A 22,030-nucleotide genomic window follows, 5' to 3' on the forward strand; every position below is an offset into this window, starting at 1 on the left:
AGTTAGCTTTAATAAAAAAGAATTATAAGCTATTTCAAAATTTGTAGAATATTTAATTAGCTTTAATAATAAAAGAATTAACTAATTTTCAAAATTTGTAGATTTATGTCATCGTCATTTTAAGATATTGAGACGTTATATTATCAACAAATGATCTCTCTCTCTTCTTTCTCTCTCTCTCTCATCTCCTCTCTCTCTCTCCCTCTCGCTCTCCTTCTTTCGCATGATAAATTAATCTAATTAATCTAAATAATATAAAGATTTCATATAAACATATGTTTACACATTAAAAAAGAGAGAACATAATTATAAATATAGATTATTTTATGAACAAGATAAAACATGATAACAATAACATTTTTATTCTGTTTTGTCGTACAGCTGCAGGGTTTTGTACTTGTTTACGCGATACATAACTACATTTTTGGAAAGATGCTTTCTCTGGTTACCAATTTCACAATAATTATGTTTAAAACTGTAAATCGTCACAGCTAAAACTGTAAATCGTCACAGCTATTTACGATGGTCTTCTACATCAAACGCTAATTTTGAAGGTAAGTAAATAAATCAATAGAACAAATAAAGATGCAACAACTTTAAAATTTGTTCTATTATCATATGTTTACTATTTTATCTCATCATCTCATTATACTGAAGAATGCGCCAATATAATTCATATATTGTTATTTTTAAAACGTCTGTACCGTTATTTTAATGGCTATTATCTTAATACGAAGATTAGTTACATAAAAATTTAATAAAAGAAACTATAAAAGAAAAAAAATAGAATCTAAAATTCAAAAATATGTATGATTTGAAAAACGATCGTGTATAGACTTACATTGCGATTAATTGCAATTGCAGAACGATGTCAACATCGCAAGTCTAACATCCAAACGAAAGCTAATCTTTCACAAGCAATCAAAGTTGCTCATATGTATAATCCCGGCGAATTTCCATTGTCGGACAAAACCGTCGGGCAAACACTCGGCGAAGCTGTTGCAACGTGGCCCGAACAAACTTGCATCGTTTCGATCCATCAAAATATTCGATTAACGTTCTCCGACCTTCTTCGACGGGTTGACGCTTTCGCTGCGGGCCTCAAGAAATTAGGAATGAAGAAGGGCGATCGGCTGGGCATTTGGGGTCCGAATGATCTCGAATGGTTCATAACTTCCCTGAGTGCATCGAGGGCGGGATTAATCGTTGTCGCGATTAATCCGGCTTATCAACAGAATGAATTAATTTATTGTTTGCAAAAGGTTGGCGTAAAAGCGATTGTCTCACCGGATGTGTTCAAAGTGCAAAATTATCCGAAGATGTTGTTGACCGCCAAAGAAGTCTGTCCCACTTTGGAGCACATTATCATTTATTCGTCTAATCATATAACGTAAGAGATTCTCTTAATATTAATAAAATGTTAATATTAGTATTATTTATTCTGTGTAATATAAATATTATTAATAGAAGAATTATTTCCTATTTAATCACGGGATTATGCATGAAAGATTTTGTAAATAATATTAATTTTGGTTGATAATAATATTAAAATTATTTATTATTCACAGAGTTCCGTAATCGTATTATTTATTATTTCAAAAAGAATTAATATATTTTGAAAGCAATGAAAGAATAGTTTTAAAATGTTATAATATATTTAATTAAATAAGATGATTATTGGTTTCTTTGGACTTGCTCGCTTAGATAATTGCAAATTTCCACATGATTATTTCTGAACTTTTAATATGTCCACACATTGAAAACATTTGCCTCATCGATTCGTGAATATCGCGTGAGTTCTCGCACTTTGACTGACGGAACCTTTTACTCGATTTTACGAAATGGATTAAGAAACACTATGACTGTTGTCAAATTATATTTCGTGTGCTCGCATTTTTAGATAGATATATTTCAATATATCACAGACACGCATATTCTATATAATTAGATTTAAAGAATTCTAATATTAATACTTTGTAATGATTTTTTTATTGTTCTATACAATTATAAAATTTTTCCTGAGTGTTAATAACATTCTTTTGTTAGAAAAATATTTATAAATGTGAAAATATATAATTATTTAATTATATTTAATTTTAAATAAATAAGAAAAATTGATATGCTATGTATTCATAAAAATTATATTGATATTGATTATTATAGCAAATAATTAACATAATGAACATAATATCATAACGATTCTGATATATTTTCTTATAAATGGCTGAAGTACAAATATCCTGTTTGATGACGTAAAAATAGCATATCGATCTGAAGTCACGAAAAAAAATGAAAAACGCAACGACTTTAAAATGCTAAAAAGGGTGAGACGGAGCGAAACAGTTACGATGTCGAGGTGAATGTTAATCAGCAATCACACAAGCACTCTCATCGAAACTTTGTACGCATTTTCATTATATACTTTTTTTATTCCGTGGATTCCGCGCATTTAGCAGTACTATAGTTTTCCAACTTTCACCGATCAATCGATTTGATTAATAATTTATGCCGTATGGAAGAATCATGGCACAATTAGACTAATTGCTTCACTGACATCTATCTATTCGCGCTCGTAAACAACACGTCATTGAGAAACGATGTAAATGATATTAGTACGTTTAATTATATAGCGGTACTCATCGTTTCGCTGATGTTGAAGCTTCGGCGACGGAAAGCGGAAGTAGATGCGATCGCTGCGGAACAAGCTGAGATATCTTGCAACGATGGATGCAATATACTGTTTACATCCGGTTCCACCGGCAAGTCCAAAGCCACCCTCCTCTCGCATAGGTCTATTGTAAATAACAGCAAAGAGGTAAAATGATAAGAGTAAATATCAGATATATTAATCACTTTATAATTTCTTGTGTCAGATTTTTAAATAATATATTCTGACATAAAGCATTATTTATAACGCATTCCTTTTTTTAATTTTAATTAATATGAATATAATAATTTTTATTAACAAATTCTTTGTCAACAAAGTTAATTTCCTCATAAAATGGAATAGAATGACTATTTTGTTTCTTAATTTTTGTTCTTTCTCTCTATCTATCTGTTTGCCTTATTGTGATCTATTTACTAAATCCATCTCGAGACCTCTTCATTCATATGTATATAAATATTTGTTATGTTATTAGCTTATTCTTAATCTGTTTTATTTTCTATACATGTAATTTTGAGATAATTAGATGACGACATTTTTCCAATAATAATTTATTCTTATATAAATCAATTTAAATTACAGGTTTCTTGTTATTTCAAAAAAATGCATGCATTATATCTTATTTTTTTAAAAGAAAATAAAATATATGAGAAACAATATAACATAATATATACAATACATACAATATAATTAACTTTTTAATATAATTAACTTTTACTCGCTTGTCCTTGAAATTGATGCAATGATTCTTTTAGACTGTCCTTAGATTTGAATAAACTGCTTATTTCAAATGTCTCGATAAACTTGCAAATCTCAAGATATCTAACATTAATCTTGACGTAGAGATTTGACAACTAATAATTTAATAACAATTTAATATTTTAGGAAAAAATGTTTTGTATTTTTTATATGTGACAGAATGCCCGCAGAGCAAAATTCAGTACCGAAAACAAAATATGTTTAAATGTACCATTCTTCCATGTTTTCGGGTTAATAATGGCCAATATACTCATTTGCACACTGGAAGCACTCTCGTTATAGAAGAACGTTCTTTTAATCCGATAAAATCTTTGAAGGCGATAGCGCAAGAAAAGTGTACCGTAACATATGGAACGCCAACTATGTGGGTAAGCAAGAATGAAAGACAAGGTTAGCTATATTGTTTGAAAAATATCCATTCTACATAGTAGAAAGCGAAAACGAATGATAATATATATCATTCACATAAAAATTGTGTGATTTAATTTAAATATGACAATATAAATACTCGTCATTGATTAACAAATAATTCGCACAGTCGAAAATCGCTATATTGTGTGAAAAATCATTATATACATTGTATAAAAGTTACATAAATAATAAATGCAAAATTACACAATAAATATAATAAAAATGTATAACATTCTTATTACTTATTGCATGATTTTACATTTATTGTTCATGCAATTTTACAATTTTATTTTTTACAATGTAATTATTCGTGATTTATAAAAACATGCAATAATAATTGTTGAAATCATGTAGGCTAAAATTTCAAATTGATAAAAATATTAATTTTGAAAAGAGCGTTCCAATTGCTTATTGTTTAAAATTTATTTGAAAATTATTATATTATTATTATATTATTAGTGTATTAATATTATATTCGATTTTTGCAATTCAGTTCAATTTCTTTAGAAAAATTAATAAAATTTAATTTATCCTAATTAAGTTGAATTTTATTTGGCTCTATTGTCAGGTGAACTTACTCGAGGCACAACAACGGTTGCAACTTCCGGTGGACAGTCTTCAAGCAGGGATTATCGGTGGTGCACCTGCATCTTCTGAACTCTTCAAACGAATACGAGATTTATTAGGTTTTAATGATTTAATAGTAAGTTCACAATCAATACTTTATAACATTTTCGTATATATCATGCGATCAACATTACAACCCTTGGAAAACAATTTTAACACGCCCAAATCAGATCTCTTCGGAAAGTCCGATTATTATTATAATAAATTTTCGATTATAATTCACAGAGCCTATACGGTCTCACAGAGACAAGTGCAGTATTTCAATCGATACGTGAAGAGGATAAATACTTATCTGAGACCACCGTGGGTTATTTAGGAGATCATATCGAAGCAATGGTATATATTGTTTTTAATTTCGATACAATATTTTGTTTAAAAATTTACATTAGAGCTTTTAAAGTTTTGTTAATGTATTTGACAAAAAGGTTGTCGATCTACATGGTTTGCCTGTTGCCTTCGGAAAACCTGGCGAACTTTGGGTACGCGGATATTCCAATATGTTAAATTATTGGAATGACGAAGAGAATACAAGGAAGACATTGACGCAGGATGGTTGGTTGAAAACTGGGGATCAATTCATCTTGCATGAAAACGGATATGGCGTGATAATCGGAAGATTAAAAGACATGCTTATTCGGGGAGGAGAAAATATTTTCCCTAAGGTAAAATTATATAAATATCATTATTATATATTAGTATTTAATTCGCAGTATTTGCTATATCCAAGTAATATGCTTGTTATTATGTATAATAAAAATGAAAAAAATATTTGATAAAAACTCTTTTCGAAAAAAAATGATAATTCAAGTATAAATAGATATATCTAATGATTTATCTAAATATGGCTGTAATTTAAAGATTTATTTTGTTTGCTATTAACGATATCATTATTTTGATTTGATTTTGATTGCCACTTTTCTGAAGCAAGAATCAATATATTTCATTTTCTGAAGCAATAATCAATATATTTCACTCATATTAATTGTATGTTTTATTTTTTATTATAGGAAATTGAGGATTTTCTAATGACTCATCCTAAAATAATAGAGGCACAAGTTATAGGAGCGTATGACGAAGTATACGGAGAAGAAGTATGTGCGTGCATTCAACTTAGCGACAATGCGAAAATGACAAAGAACGAACTGATAGATTATTGTAAAGGTAAAATAGCACATTTCAAAATACCGCGTTATGTGCATTTTGTAGATGACTACCCAAAAACCACTAGTGGAAAAATTCTGAAGTTTCGTTTAAAAGAACAATTGGAGAACAGTGGCGTGATACCAACGAGATAAAAAAATTTGTGATAATAATTGATTTTAACGAAAATTTTGTAATAAAATTTAATTTTTAATAACTGCATTTGTCAAACAAAATGTTATTAAAATTTTCTAAATATAAAATTATTATTGAATGTTATTTAATAAATAAATGTTATTAAAGCATAATATTGAATGTTATTAAAAGCAGTTCTTATATCTATTTTATAATTTACATTATAACATTTTTATTATTGTATAATAATTAATAAATCTTTTCAATTCTGGCAATGTATACTAATTTTATACATCCTGATACACAAAAGATCCAGAATAATAATCCATTATGATTTTCTGGAGAATAGTTGATAATAATGCAAATAAAAGATAAAGAAATGAAAGAAAGTTGAATAATATAACAATAATTATTTTTCAATGATCTTATTTTTTCTTGAATTCAACAATGCATGGAAAAGATGCAATTATACTTTTTGTAATCAAATCACTCTATTGAATATGTACAAATAAAAGCACAATTTGCTAGCGAAAATACAAGATGTTTCGAAAAATAAAAACTTCGCTTTAAAATATTTGAAGTTTTCTATTTTTTGTTTAAGGAGATACAATTTTATTTAAGAAGAAACATTATTTATATCGTTTTAATATGATTGAAAAACACTTAAAAAACAGAGCTTTCAGAATGAGAGTTAGACAATGGACTGCTTTATTTTTAATCAGCAATCATATTAAAACGGTATAAAATATTTATTATATAATTATATAGAATATTTATATTGTTATTATAATGCTATTATTTATATAAGTTATATAATTTGTATATAAATACTATATTATATTTTCATTATATTATATTATATTATATTTATATATATTATTATATATATTAATATTATATAATATATATTATACATATTATTCTCTCTCCCTCTCCTTCTTTCTCTCTCTCTCTCTCTCTCTCCCCCATACGAAAAATAATTGGTATTAGATATCCACGAATATAAATAGTCATTCCAGATGTTGTAGATATTCAAATGTTTGCAATTCGAGGTTTCATAAGTACACTCGGTAACCAAAATGCCTTAACACCTGAATTTGCCTGTGTCAAGGCATATTCAGATGACGTATTTGCACTCAATTATAATTGCGCGTCATGACTATTTAATATCTGGCAATGATGTTTCAAAGCGATTTTACGCAAAATTCAAACTAATATGTGACATATCTGAAAAAGTGGTTTAACATATGTTAAATATGTCAAAATGTATATGATTAAAAAGTAAGTAATGCACATTAATTATATGAAATATTAAAATAAAATACATTAAATATATAAAAAATATAAAGCGTGATATGAATTACACATATTAAGTTTTTATATTTAAGCAGCAGTCGCTCATCCTCAAATCTGCGACACACAATAAAAAACTGGCAATAATATGTGTAATTCATATCACGCTATATTTTTTATATATTTAATGTATTTTATTTTAATATTTTATATAATTAATGTGCATTACTTATTTTCTAATCATATACATTTTGACATATTTGACATATAACCACTTTTTCAGATATGTCACACATTAGTTTGAATTTTGCGTAAAATCGCTTTGGGACATCGTTGCCAGATATTAAATAGTCATGATGCGCAATTATAATAGAGTGAAAGTACGTCATCCGAATATGTCTTGACACGCGCAAATTCAGGTGTTAAGGCATTTTGGTTGCCGAGCGTACATCAGGGTATGTATAAATCAATATCCCGCAAAAATACGAACAACATTCAGATATTTTTAATATATATATATGTATATATATATATATATATATATATATATATATATACAGTCTGTAAAGTAAGAGCGTGTACAGGTTAATGTGTAGAAAAATTTATTTTTAATGATTTATAAGTACATGGATTTGTTGTACTACATGAAAAGAAAAATGCTATACCATTAATAATGAGTCCAGTCACCACCGGCATTGATAATTGCCTGACATCTCCGAGGCATACTTTCCACTAAGTTGACTGCGTATTCGTTCGGTAAAGACCTCCAAATGAGACGAATTTGTCGTGTCAGCTGCTTCAAAGTGCATACTCTTTTTCCTCGAAGCATGTGTTTGAGATATGCCCACACATTTTCAATGGGATTTGCATCTGGCGATTGCGATGGCCAATCAAGTGTGACGATGCCAGACTGCTCTTTCCACTCGGTGCAAAGCTTGCTCCGATGTTTTGGGTCGTTGTCTTCCTGTAAGATCCTCGTTTTTTTTTATGAAACATCGTTCAGCAGTCGGCAACAAACACTTTTCATAAATATTAAGCATTTTCGGAGCATTTAAATTGTATGTAAACAGATGTAATGCTCCAAAACCCTGTTTTGAAAAGCAGCCCCAAAGATGAACTTTTACAGGGTGTTTAACGGTCCGTTGTATTAATCTATTGGCCAAGGACCATCTATTGACCAGGAACGTCGAATGGTAATATATCCCCAAACAGAAGCTTCGTCCGTAAAGATCATTGCCGTCATTTATTACATGTATATTGATATTTATTTTTAGATGGATATTTGTTCAATGTTCTGTATATGGATACATGTATGACGGAATTCGCCAAAAAAAATTAACCATCTGACTTAATTTATATAGAGTTCTGGAGTTCCTCGCAAAAGCTAGAGAAAATGCGGCTATAATAATCTGCGCTCTTTGACCGATAAGCCACAACTCGTTAAATTTGTGCCGTGGTCTTATACTGCCTTAGATGAAGTGATTTTTTGCTTGTTGTGGCTAATTATTCAAAGATGTTAAAAAATTGTGCTAAAATTTAATGTTCTGTATTTTTTGTGTGTGAATGTAGACATGTGAAATACGTGTATATCTAATGGATATCCGGTAGCTACTTGGCGGATATAGGTAGGTGGATGATATACGTGCACACAAAAAAAGAACATTATTGTTTCGAAAATATCTTTAGTTTTAATATGGAAATCTTAAAATGAGATTATATTATATATATGCGTTAATTAAAGAAAAATATAATTGCTTGAATAATTACTTGCTTAAATGAAGCCATTTTATATAGTTCAATCAAGAAAAATATATTCTTATGATTTAAGATTTAATTTTCTTCAGTGGAAAGAATGTTGAAACAATGTTAAATAGGAAATAATATTTTTAAATCAAAGATTGTAATTTTCTTAAAGTAGAATTAAATAATTATATTTTTTTGAGATGACAACTACAATATCAAGCGACGTGGTAGCGTCGCGACGCCAAGTACATAAAAAACAAGTCCAAGCATTAAGTTCCACGTATTGAGTTGGGAGTCACTGCTCTCGACGCGGCGCTACCAAGTACCTTATCCGGAATTTCGCGTCAAATAAACTTTCGGTTAAGATATTTAATAAACTAAAGCCGTAATCAAAAATCTAATGACACTTTTATTATAAAACGGCGTGAATAAATGCTTTCGATTGCGACTTGTTTGAACAAAATCGATGCAGTCAATCCTGAGAAATGATGATCGAATATCAGAATTGTGACATTTCTCGTTTTCCTTCATTTCCAGTAGTCTCACGTGCATATGCTCACACGCACACACGCAAAGCGAATTTGTCACTCAAGCGGCGTTCACATCGCTGCATATATGATTATTGCTTCGATATGTACAATGCTTTAAGTGACAAAATCATATGTGCGCATGTGCGCACATACATGTGATATGTATATGTATGTGTACGTACATATGAAAGATAAATTTATTAAAATTTATGTATATGTATGTACGTATAAAAGATACATTTATTAAAGTATAGTGCGGAATAGTGTAAGGAAAAGAAGTGACACGTTAAAATTACTTGTTTAAAAAAATAGAAGACAAGTGACATATTATTAAAAATTATTATCAAGCGACACAGTAGCGTTGCAACGCCGAATGCATTGATTAGTAAAAAAAAAACTCAGATTTGTGACACTTAACGATAGCCAAGTAAACTGTGATTTATCAATCAAAAGGTAAATATTGTAAAATTTTTCTCATTTCTATTTAGATTAGACATAATATATTTTGACATATTATATTAATAAAGAGAATAGACAGTTATCATTTTGTGGAATATATATTTGTATAATTTATAATTATATATATATGTGTGCGTGCGTGCGTGCGTGCGTGCGTGCGTGCGTGCGTGCGTGCGTGCGTGCGTGCGTGCGTGCGTGCGTGCGTGTGTGTGTGTGTGTGTGTGTGTGTGTGTGTGTGTGTGTGTGTGTGTGTGTGGAAATTTACATATTTTACTGCGCAATCATAATTATAGTTACGTAGACATTTATTACATTTGCCTGCGTAGACACAAACATAGTTACACAGAAATATTTCTTATATCTATAATAATAATTATATATATATATATATATATATATATATATATATATATATATCCAAGTAAATTTCGAATTAAAAAAATTAAGACCAAAACAATTTACAAAAACTTGCGTGTTCGGATCGTATTATAATTCTCATATTTCTATAATTGAAATTAATTACAGGTATATAATTCGCAAACTTTGTAAAATTATATGTATTATAATGTGAATACCTTTATAATAAAAATTTTCTCTCAAAAAATATATATAATAATTTTCCTAAATATATAATTTTCCTGAAAAAAATCAAAACTAAATATGAAATCAATGATTAATTAGCCAAATACATTAAAGCCAAGTACATTGAACAATAATCTAAATAATATAAGATTTCATATAAGATTTCATATAAGATTTCACATATGTCTAATATTAGAAAAGAGATAACACTAATTATAAATATAGATTATTTTAAATGTAACCAGATAAAACCAGATAAAACCAGATAAAACCAGATACGCGTAACCAGCGTAAACCAGATAATTAAAGCGTAAACCAGATAAAAGCGTAAACCAGATATTAAGCGTAAACCAGATAAAACATGATAACAATAAATTTTTTATGTTTTTATGTTATTTTTCTGTTTTAGTATACAACTGCAGGGTTTTGTACTTGTTTACGCGATACAAGTAACTACTTCATTGGAAAGATGCTTTCTCTGTGTAACTCGATTTCACGATCTATTATGTTTAGAATTGTAAATCGTCACAGCTATTTACGATGTCTTTCTATATCACACACTAATTTTGAAGGTAAGTGAATAAATCAATAGAACAAATAAAGATGCAACTTTAAAGTTCGTTCTATTATTATATGTTTACTATTTTATATAATCACCTCACTATACTGAAGAATGCGCCAATATAATTCATATATTGTTATTTTTAAAACGTCTGTACCGTTATTTTAATGGCTATTATCTTAATACGAAGATTAGTTACATAAAAATTTAATAAAGGAAACTATAAAAGAAAAGATATAGAAAATATCTAAAATTCAAAGATATGTATGATTTGAAAAACGATCGTGTATAGATTTACGTTGCGATTAATTGCAATTGCAGGACGATGTCAACATCGCAAGTCTAACATCCAAACGAAAGCTAATCTTTCACAAGCAATCAAAGTTGCTCATATGTATAATCCCGGCGAATTTCCATTGTCGGACAAAACCGTCGGGCAAACACTCGGCGAAGCTGTTGCAACGTGGCCCGAACAAACTTGTATCGTTTCGATCCATCAAAATATTCGATTAACGTTCTCCGACCTTCTTCGACGGGTTGACGCTTTTGCTGCGGGCCTCAAGAAATTAGGAATGAAGAAGGGCGATCGGCTGGGCATTTGGGGTCCGAATGATCTCGAATGGTTCATAACTTCCCTGAGTGCATCGAGGGTGGGATTAATCGTTGTCGCGATTAATCCGGCTTATCAACAGAATGAATTAATTTATTGTTTGCAAAAAGTTGGCATAAAAGCGATTGTCTCACCGGACATGTTCAAAGTGCAAAATTATCCGAAGATGTTGTTGACCGCCAAAGAAGTCTATCCCACTTTGGAGCACATTATCATTTATTCGTCTAATCATATAACGTAAGATTCTCTTAATATTAATAAAATGTTAATATTAATATTATTTATTCTGTGTAATATAAATATTATTAATAGAAGAATTATTTCCTATTTAATCACGGGATTATGAAATGAAAGATTTTATAAATAATATTAATTTTAATTGATATTAATATTAAAATTATTTATTATTCACAGAGTTCCGTAATCGTATTATTTATTTATTTCAAATAGAATTAATATAATTTTGGAAAGCAATGAGAGAGAATAGTTTTAAAATGTTATAATATATTTAATTAAATGAGGTGATTATTAGTTTCTTTCGGTCCTGCTCGATTAGATAATTATAAATTTCCACATGATTATTTGTGAACTTTTAATATGTCCACACATTGAAAACATTTGCCTCACCGATTCGTGAATATCGCGTGAGTTCTCGCACTTTAACTGACGGCAACCTTTTACTCAATTTTACGAAATGGATTAAGAACACACTGACTGTTGTCAAATTATATTTCATGTGCTCGCATTTTTAGATAAATATATTTCAATATATCACAGACATGCATATTCTATATAATTAGATTTAAAGAATTCTAATATTAATACTTTGTAATGATTTTTTTATTGTTCTATACAATTATAAAATTTTTCCTGAGTGTTAATAACATTCTTTTGTTAGAAAAATATTTATAAATGTGAAAATATATAATTATTTAATTATATTTAATTTTTAAATAAATAAGAAAAATTGATATGCTATGTATTCATAAAAATTATATTGATATTGATTATTATAGCAAATAATTAACATAATGAACATAATATCATAACGATTCTGATATATTTTCTTATAAATGGCTGAAGTACAAATATCCTGTTTGATGACGTAAAAATAGCATATCGATCTGAAGTCACGAAAAAAAATGAAAAACGCAACGACTTTAAAATGCTAAAAAGGGTGAGACGGAGCGAAACAGTTACGATGTCGAGGTGAATGTTAATCAGCAATCACACAAGCACTCTCATCGAAACTTTGTACGCATTTTCATTATATACTTTTTTTATTCCGTGGATTCCGCGCATTTAGCCAGTACTATAGTTTTCCAACTTTCACCGATCAATCGATTTGATTAATAATTTATGCCGTATGGAAGAATCATGGCACAATTAGACTAATTGCTTCACTGACATCTATCTATTCGCGCTCGTAAACAACACGTCATTGAGAAACGATGTAAATGATATTAGTACGTTTAATTTATAGCGGTACTCATCGTTTCGCTGATGTTGAAGCTTCGGCGACGAAAGCGGAAGTAGATGCGATCGCTGCGGAACAAGCTGAGATATCTTGCAACGATGGATGCAATATACTGTTTACATCCGGTTCCACCGGCAAGTCCAAAGCCACCCTCCTCTCGCATAGGTCTATTGTAAATAACAGCAAAGAGGTAAAATGATAAGAGTAAATATCAGATATATTAATCACTTTATAATTTCTTGTGTCAGATTTTTAAATAATATATTCTGACATAAAGCATTATTTATAACGCATTCCTTTTTTTAATTTTAATTAATATGAATATAATAATTTTTATTAACAAATTCTTTGTCAACAAAGTTAATTTCCTCATAAAATGGAATAGAATGACTATTTTGTTCTTAATTTTTGTTCTTTCTCTCTATCTATCTGTTTGCCTTATTGTGATCTATTTACTAAATCCATCTCGAGACCTCTTCATTCATATGTATATAAATATTTGTTATGTTATTAGCTTATTCTTAATCTGTTTTATTTTCTATACATGTAATTTTGAGATAATTAGATGACGACATTTTTCCAATAATAATTTATTCTTATATAAATCAATTTAAATTACAGGTTTCTTGTTATTTCAAAAAAATGCATGCATTATATCTTATTTTTTTAAAAGAAAATAAAATATATGAGAATACAATATAACATAATATATACAATACATACAATATAATTAACTTTTTAATATAATTAACTTTTACTCGCTTGTCCTTGAAATTGATGCAATGATTCTTTTAGACTTGTCCTTAGATTTGAATAAACTGCTTATTTCAAATGTCTCGATAAACTTGCAAATCTCAAGATATCTAACATTAATCTTGACGTAGAGATTTGACAACTAATAATTTAATAACAATTTAATATTTTAGGAAAAAATGTTTTGTATTTTTATATGTGACAGAATGCCCGCAGAGCAAAATTCAGTACCGAAAACAAAATATGTTTAAATGTACCATTCTTCCATGTTTTCGGGTTAATAATGGCCAATATACTCATTTTGCACACTGGAAGCACTCTCGTTATAGAAGAACGTTCTTTTAATCCGATAAAATCTTTGAAGGCGATAGCGCAAGAAAAGTGTACCGTAACATATGGAACGCCAACTATGTGGGTAAGCAAGAATGAAAGACAAGGTTAGCTATATTGTTTGAAAAATATCCATTCTACATAGTAGAAAGCGAAAACGAATGATAATATATATCATTCACATAAAAATTGTGTGATTTAATTTAAATATGACAATATAAATACTCGTCATTGATTAACAAATAATTCGCACAGTCGAAAATCGCTATATTGTGTGAAAAATCATTATATACATTGTATAAAAGTTACATAAATAATAAATGCAAAATTACACAATAAATATAATAAAAATGTATAACATTCTTATTACTTATTGCATGATTTTACATTTATTGTTCATGCAATTTTACAATTTTATTTTTTACAATGTAATTATTCGTGATTTATAAAAACATGCAATAATAATTGTTGAAATCATGTAGGCTAAAATTTCAAATTGATAAAAATATTAATTTTGAAAAGAGCGTTCCAATTGCTTATTGTTTAAAATTTATTTGAAAATTATTATATTATTATTATATTATTAGTGTATTAATATTATATTCGATTTTTGCAATTCAGTTCAATTTCTTTAGAAAAATTAATAAAATTTAATTTATCCTAATTAAGTTGAATTTTATTTGGCTCTATTGTCAGGTGAACTTACTCGAGGCACAACAACGGTTGCAACTTCCGGTGGACAGTCTTCAAGCAGGGATTATCGGTGGTGCACCTGCATCTTCTGAACTCTTCAAACGAATACGAGATTTATTAGGTTTTAATGATTTAATAGTAAGTTCACAATCAATACTTTATAACATTTTTCGTATATCATCATGCGATCAACATTACAACCCTTGGAAAACAATTTTAACACGCCCAAATCAGATCTCTTCGGAAAGTCCGATTATTATTATAATAAATTTTCGATTATAATTCACAGAGCCTATACGGTCTCACAGAGACAAGTGCAGTATTTCAATCGATACGTGAAGAGGATAAATACTTATCTGAGACCACCGTGGGTTATTTAGGAGATCATATCGAAGCAATGGTATATATTGTTTTTAATTTCGATACAATATTTTGTTTAAAAATTTACATTAGAGCTTTTAAAGTTTTGTTAATGTATTTGACAAAAAGGTTGTCGATCTACATGGTTTGCCTGTTGCCTTCGGAAAACCTGGCGAACTTTGGGTACGCGGATATTCCAATATGTTAAATTATTGGAATGACGAAGAGAATACAAGGAAGACATTGACGCAGGATGGTTGGTTGAAAACTGGGGATCAATTCATCTTGCATGAAAACGGATATGGCGTGATAATCGGAAGATTAAAAGACATGCTTATTCGGGGAGGAGAAAATATTTTCCCTAAGGTAAAATTATATAAATATCATTATTATATATTAGTATTTAATTCGCAGTATTTGCTATATCCAAGTAATATGCTTGTTATTATGTATAATAAAAATGAAAAAATATTTGATAAAAACTCTTTTCGAAAAAAATGATAATTCAAGTATAAATAGATATATCTAATGATTTATCTAAATATGGCTGTAATTTAAAGATTTATTTTGTTTGCTATTAACGATATCATTATTTTGATTTGATTTTGATTGCCACTTTTCTGAAGCAAGAATCAATATATTTCATTTTCTGAAGCAATAATCAATATATTTCACTCATATTAATTGTATGTTTTATTTTTTATTATAGGAAATTGAGGATTTTCTAATGACTCATCCTAAAATAATAGAGGCACAAGTTATAGGAGCGTATGACGAAGTATACGGAGAAGAAGTATGTGCGTGCATTCAACTTAGCGACAATGCGAAAATGACAAAGAACGAACTGATAGATTATTGTAAAGGTAAAATAGCACATTTCAAAATACCGCGTTATGTGCATTTTGTAGATGACTATCCAAAAACCACTAGTGGAAAAATTCAGAAGTTTCGTTTAAAAGAACAATTGGAGAACAGTGGCGTGATACCAACGAGATAAAAAAATTTGTGATAATAATTGATTTTAACGAAAATTTTGTAATAAAATTTAATTTTTAATAACTGCATTTGTCAAACAAAATGTTATTAAAATTTTCTAAATATAAAATTATTATTGAATGTTATTTAATAAATAAATGTTATTAAAAGCATAATATTATTGAATGTTATTAAAAGCAGTTCTTATATCTATTTTATAATTTACATTATAACATTTTTATTATTGTATAATAATTAATAAATCTTTTCAATTCTGGCAATGTATACTAATTTTATACATCCTGATACACAAAAGATCCAGAATAATAATCCATTATGATTTTCTGGAGAATAGTTGATAATAATGCAAATAAAAAGATAAAGAAATGAAAGAAAGTTGAATAATATAACAATAATTATTTTTCAATGATCTTATTTTTTCTTGAATTCAACAATGCATGGAAAAGATGCAATTATACTTTTTGTAATCAAATCACTCTATTGAATATGTACAAATAAAAGCACAATTTGCTAGCGAAAATACAAGATGTTTCGAAAAATAAAACTTCGCTTTAAAATATTTGAAGTTTTCTATTTTTTGTTTAAGGAGATACAATTTTATTTAAGAAGAAACATTATTTATATCGTTTTAATATGATTGAAAAACACTTAAAAAACAGAGCTTTCAGAATGAGAGTTAGACAATGGACTGCTTTATTTTTAATCAGCAATCATATTAAAACGGTATAAAATATTTATTATATAATTATATAGAATATTTATATTGTTATTATAATGCTATTATTTATATAAGTTATATAATTTGTATATAAATACTATATTATATTTTCATTATATTATATTATATTATATTTATATATATTATTATATATATTAATATTATATAATATATATTATACATATTATTCTCTCTCCCTCTCCTTCTTTCTCTCTCTCTCTCTCTCTCTCCCCCATACGAAAAATAATTGGTATTAGATATCCACGAATATAAATAGTCATTCCAGATGTTGTAGATATTCAAATGTTTGCAATTCGAGGTTTCATAAGTACACTCGGTAACCAAAATGCCTTAACACCTGAATTTGCCTGTGTCAAGGCATATTCAGATGACGTATTTGCACTCAATTATAATTGCGCGTCATGACTATTTAATATCTGGCAATGATGTTTCAAAGCGATTTTACGCAAAATTCAAACTAATATGTGACATATCTGAAAAAGTGGTTTAACATATGTTAAATATGTCAAAATGTATATGATTAAAAGTAAGTAATGCACATTAATTATATGAAATATTAAATAAAATACATTAAATATATAAAAAATATAAAGCGTGATATGAATTACACATATTAAGTTTTTATATTTAAGCAGCAGTCGCTCATCCTCAAATCTGCGACACACAATAAAAAACTGGCAATAATATGTGTAATTCATATCACGCTATATTTTTTATATATTTAATGTATTTTATTTTAATATTTATATAATTAATGTGCATTACTTATTTTCTAATCATATACATTTTGACATATTTGACATATAACCACTTTTTCAGATATGTCACACATTAGTTTGAATTTTGCGTAAAATCGCTTTGGGACATCGTTGCCAGATATTAAATAGTCATGATGCGCAATTATAATAGAGTGAAAGTACGTCATCCGAATATGTCTTGACACGCGCAAATTCAGGTGTTAAGGCATTTTGGTTGCCGAGCGTACATCAGGGTATGTATAAATCAATATCCCGCAAAAATACGAACAACATTCAGATATTTTTAATATATATATATGTATATATATATATATATATATATATATATATATACAGTCTGTAAAGTAAGAGCGTGTACAGGTTAATGTGTAGAAAAATTTATTTTTAATGATTTATAAGTACATGGATTTGTTGTACTACATGAAAAGAAAAATGCTATACCATTAATAATGAGTCCAGTCACCACCGGCATTGATAATTGCCTGACATCTCCGAGGCATACTTTCCACTAAGTTGACTGCGTATTCGTTCGGTAAAGACCTCCAAATGAGACGAATTTGTCGTGTCAGCTGCTTCAAAGTGCATACTCTTTTTCCTCGAAGCATGTGTTTGAGATATGCCCACACATTTTCAATGGGATTTGCATCTGGCGATTGCGATGGCCAATCAAGTGTGACGATGCCAGACTGCTCTTTCCACTCGGTGCAAAGCTTGCTCCGATGTTTTGGGTCGTTGTCTTCCTGTAAGATCCTCGTTTTTTTTTATGAAACATCGTTCAGCAGTCGGCAACAAACACTTTTCATAAATATTAAGCATTTTCGGAGCATTTAAATTGTATGTAAACAGATGTAATGCTCCAAAACCCTGTTTTGAAAAGCAGCCCCAAAGATGAACTTTTACAGGGTGTTTAACGGTCCGTTGTATTAATCTATTGGCCAAGGACCATCTATTGACCAGGAACGTCGAATGGTAATATATCCCCAAACAGAAGCTTCGTCCGTAAAGATCATTGCCGTCATTTATTACATGTATATTGATATTTATTTTTAGATGGATATTTGTTCAATGTTCTGTATATGGATACATGTATGACGGAATTCGCCAAAAAAAATTAACCATCTGACTTAATTTATATAGAGTTCTGGAGTTCCTCGCAAAAGCTAGAGAAAATGCGGCTATAATAATCTGCGCTCTTTGACCGATAAGCCACAACTCGTTAAATTTGTGCCGTGGTCTTATACTGCCTTAGATGAAGTGATTTTTTGCTTGTTGTGGCTAATTATTCAAAGATGTTAAAAAATTGTGCTAAAATTTAATGTTCTGTATTTTTTGTGTGTGAATGTAGACATGTGAAATACGTGTATATCTAATGGATATCCGGTAGCTACTTGGCGGATATAGGTAGGTGGATGATATACGTGCACACAAAAAAAGAACATTATTGTTTCGAAAATATCTTTAGTTTTAATATGGAAATCTTAAAATGAGATTATATTATATATATGCGTTAATTAAAGAAAAATATAATTGCTTGAATAATTACTTGCTTAAATGAAGCCATTTTATATAGTTCAATCAAGAAAAATATATTCTTATGATTTAAGATTTAATTTTCTTCAGTGGAAAGAATGTTGAAACAATGTTAAATAGGAAATAATATTTTTAAATCAAAGATTGTAATTTTCTTAAAGTAGAATTAAATAATTATATTTTTTTGAGGATGACAACTACAATATCAAGCGACGTGGTAGCGTCGCGACGCCAAGTACATAAAAACAAGTCCAAGCATTAAGTTCCACGTATTGAGTTGGGAGTCACTGCTCTCGACGCGGCGCTACCAAGTACCTTATCCGGAATTTCGCGTCAATAAACTTTCGGTTAAGATATTTAATAAACTAAAGCCGTAATCAAAAATCTAATGACACTTTTATTATAAAACGGCGTGAATAAATGCTTTCGATTGCGACTTGTTTGAACAAAATCGATGCAGTCAATCCTGAGAAATGATGATCGAATATCAGAATTGTGACATTTCTCGTTTCCTTCATTTCCAGTAGTCTCACGTGCATATGCTCACACGCACACACGCAAAGCGAATTTGTCACTCAAGCGGCGTTCACATCGCTGCATATATGATTATTGCTTCGATATGTACAATGCTTTAAGTGACAAAATCATATGTGCGCATGTGCGCACATACATGTGATATGTATATGTATGTGTACGTACATATGAAAGATAAATTTATTAAAATTTATGTATATGTATGTACGTATAAAAGATACATTTATTAAAGTATAGTGCGGAATAGTGTAAGGAAAGAAGTGACACGTTAAAATTACTTGTTTAAAAAAATAGAAGACAAGTGACATATTATTAAAAATTATTATCAAGCGACACAGTAGCGTTGCAACGCCGAATGCATTGATTAGTAAAAAAAAACTCAGATTTGTGACACTTAACGATAGCCAAGTAAACTGTGATTTATCAATCAAAAGGTAAATATTGTAAAATTTTTCTCATTTCTATTTAGATTAGACATAATATATTTTGACATATTATATTAATAAAGAGAATAGACAGTTATCATTTTGTGGAATATATATTTGTATAATTTATAATTATATATATATGTGTGCGTGCGTGCGTGCGTGCGTGCGTGCGTGCGTGCGTGCGTGCGTGCGTGCGTGCGTGCGTGCGTGCGTGCGTGTGTGTGTGTGTGTGTGTGTGTGTGTGTGTGTGGTGTGTGTGTGTGTGGAAATTTACATATTTTACTGCGCAATCATAATTATAGTTACGTAGACATTTATTACATTTGCCTGCGTAGACCAAAACATAGTTACACAGAATATTTCTTATATCTATAATAATAATTATATATAATATATATATATATATTATATATATATATCCAAGTAAATTTCGAATTAAAAAAATTAAGACCAAAACAATTTACAAAAACTTGCGTGTTCGGATCGTATTATAATTCTCATATTTCTATAATTGAAATTAATTACAGGTAATAATTCGCAAACTTTGTAAAATTATATGTATTATAATGTGAATACCTTTATAAAAAAATTTCTCTCAAAAATATATATAATATTTTCCTAAATATATAATTTCCTGAAAAAAATCAAAACTAAATATGAAATCAATGATTAATTAGCCAAATACATTAAAGCCAAGTACATTGAACAATAATCTAAATAATATAAGATTTCATATAAGATTTCATATAAGATTTCACATATGTCTAATATTAGAAAGAGATAACACTAATTATAAATATAGATATTTTAAAATGTAACCAGATAAAACCAGATAAACCAGATAACCAGATACGCGTAACCAGCGTAAACCAGATAATTAAAGCGTAAACAGATAAAAGCGTAAACCAGATATTAAGCGTAAACCAGATAAAACATGATAACAATAAATTTTTTATGTTTTTATGTTATTTTTCTGTTTTAGTATACAACTGCAGGGTTTTGTACTTGTTTACGCGATACAAGTAACTACTTCATTGGAAAGATGCTTTCTCTGTGTAACTCGATTTCACGATCTATTATGTTTAGAATTGTAAATCGTCACAGCTATTTACGATGTCTTTCTATATCACACACTAATTTTGAAGGTAAGTGAATAAATCAATGAACAAATAAAGATGCAACTTTAAAGTTCGTTCTATTTTATATGTTTACTATTTTATATAATCACCTCACTATACTGAAGAATGCGCCAATATAATTCATATATTGTTATTTTTAAAACGTCTGTACCGTTATTTTAATGGCTATTATCTTAATACGAAGATTAGTTACATAAAATTTAATAAAGGAAACTATAAAGAAAAGATATAGAAAATATCTAAATTCAAAGATATGTATGATTTGAAAAACGATCGTGTATAGATTTACGTTTGCGATTAATTGCAATTGCAGGACGATGTCAACATCGCAAGTCTAACATCCAAACGAAAGCTAATCTTTCACAAGCAATCAAAGTTGCTCATATGTATAATCCCGGCGAATTTCCATTGTCGGACAAAACCGTCGGGCAAACACTCGGCGAAGCTGTTGCAACGTGGCCCGAACAAACTTGTATCGTTTCGATCCATCAAAATATTCGATTAACGTTCTCCGACCTTCTTCGACGGGTTGACGCTTTTGCTGCGGGCCTCAAGAAATTAGGAATGAAGAAGGGCGATCGGCTGGGCATTTGGGTCCGAATGATCTCGAATGGTTCATAACTTCCCTGAGTGCATCGAGGGTGGGATTAATCGTTGTCGCGATTAATCCGGCTTATCAACAGAATGAATTAATTTATTGTTTGCAAAAAGTTGGCATAAAAGCGATTGTCTCACCGGACATGTTCAAAGTGCAAAATTATCCGAAGATGTTGTTGA

At 29.1% G+C, this 22,030-nt stretch overlaps 1 protein-coding gene, 1 long non-coding RNA gene and 1 pseudogene across 2 annotated transcripts; all 3 read left to right on the top strand.

Moving 5' to 3' along the window:
- Window positions 1-491: 491 nt before the first annotated feature.
- Window positions 492-5,780, top strand: LOC112639310 (annotated as a pseudogene).
- A 3,758-nt stretch (window positions 5,781-9,538) lies between these two features.
- Window positions 9,539-16,141, top strand: LOC112639309 (acyl-CoA synthetase family member 2, mitochondrial-like). Its single transcript, XM_025412781.1, has 9 exons — window positions 9,539-9,756; window positions 10,754-10,916; window positions 11,228-11,753; window positions 13,000-13,183; window positions 13,952-14,161; window positions 14,773-14,907; window positions 15,059-15,169; window positions 15,259-15,495; window positions 15,839-16,141. Exons 2-9 carry the CDS (start codon window positions 10,814-10,816, stop codon window positions 16,124-16,126), a joined length of 1,794 nt encoding a protein of 597 aa, XP_025268566.1. The 5' UTR covers window positions 9,539-9,756; window positions 10,754-10,813; the 3' UTR covers window positions 16,127-16,141.
- Window positions 16,142-20,080: 3,939 nt separating this feature from the next.
- On the top strand, window positions 20,081-21,828 carry LOC112639308. The gene is made up of 3 exons (XR_003123424.1): window positions 20,081-20,120; window positions 21,097-21,259; window positions 21,567-21,828. It is a non-coding gene; the product is annotated as an uncharacterized LOC112639308 (long non-coding RNA).
- The last annotated feature ends 202 nt before the right edge of the window (window positions 21,829-22,030 follow it).

Source organism: Camponotus floridanus, unplaced genomic scaffold, assembly GCF_003227725.1.
Source record: "Camponotus floridanus strain SB8 unplaced genomic scaffold, Cflo_v7.5 scaffold564, whole genome shotgun sequence".
Taxonomy (NCBI): Eukaryota; Metazoa; Arthropoda; class Insecta; order Hymenoptera; family Formicidae; genus Camponotus; species Camponotus floridanus.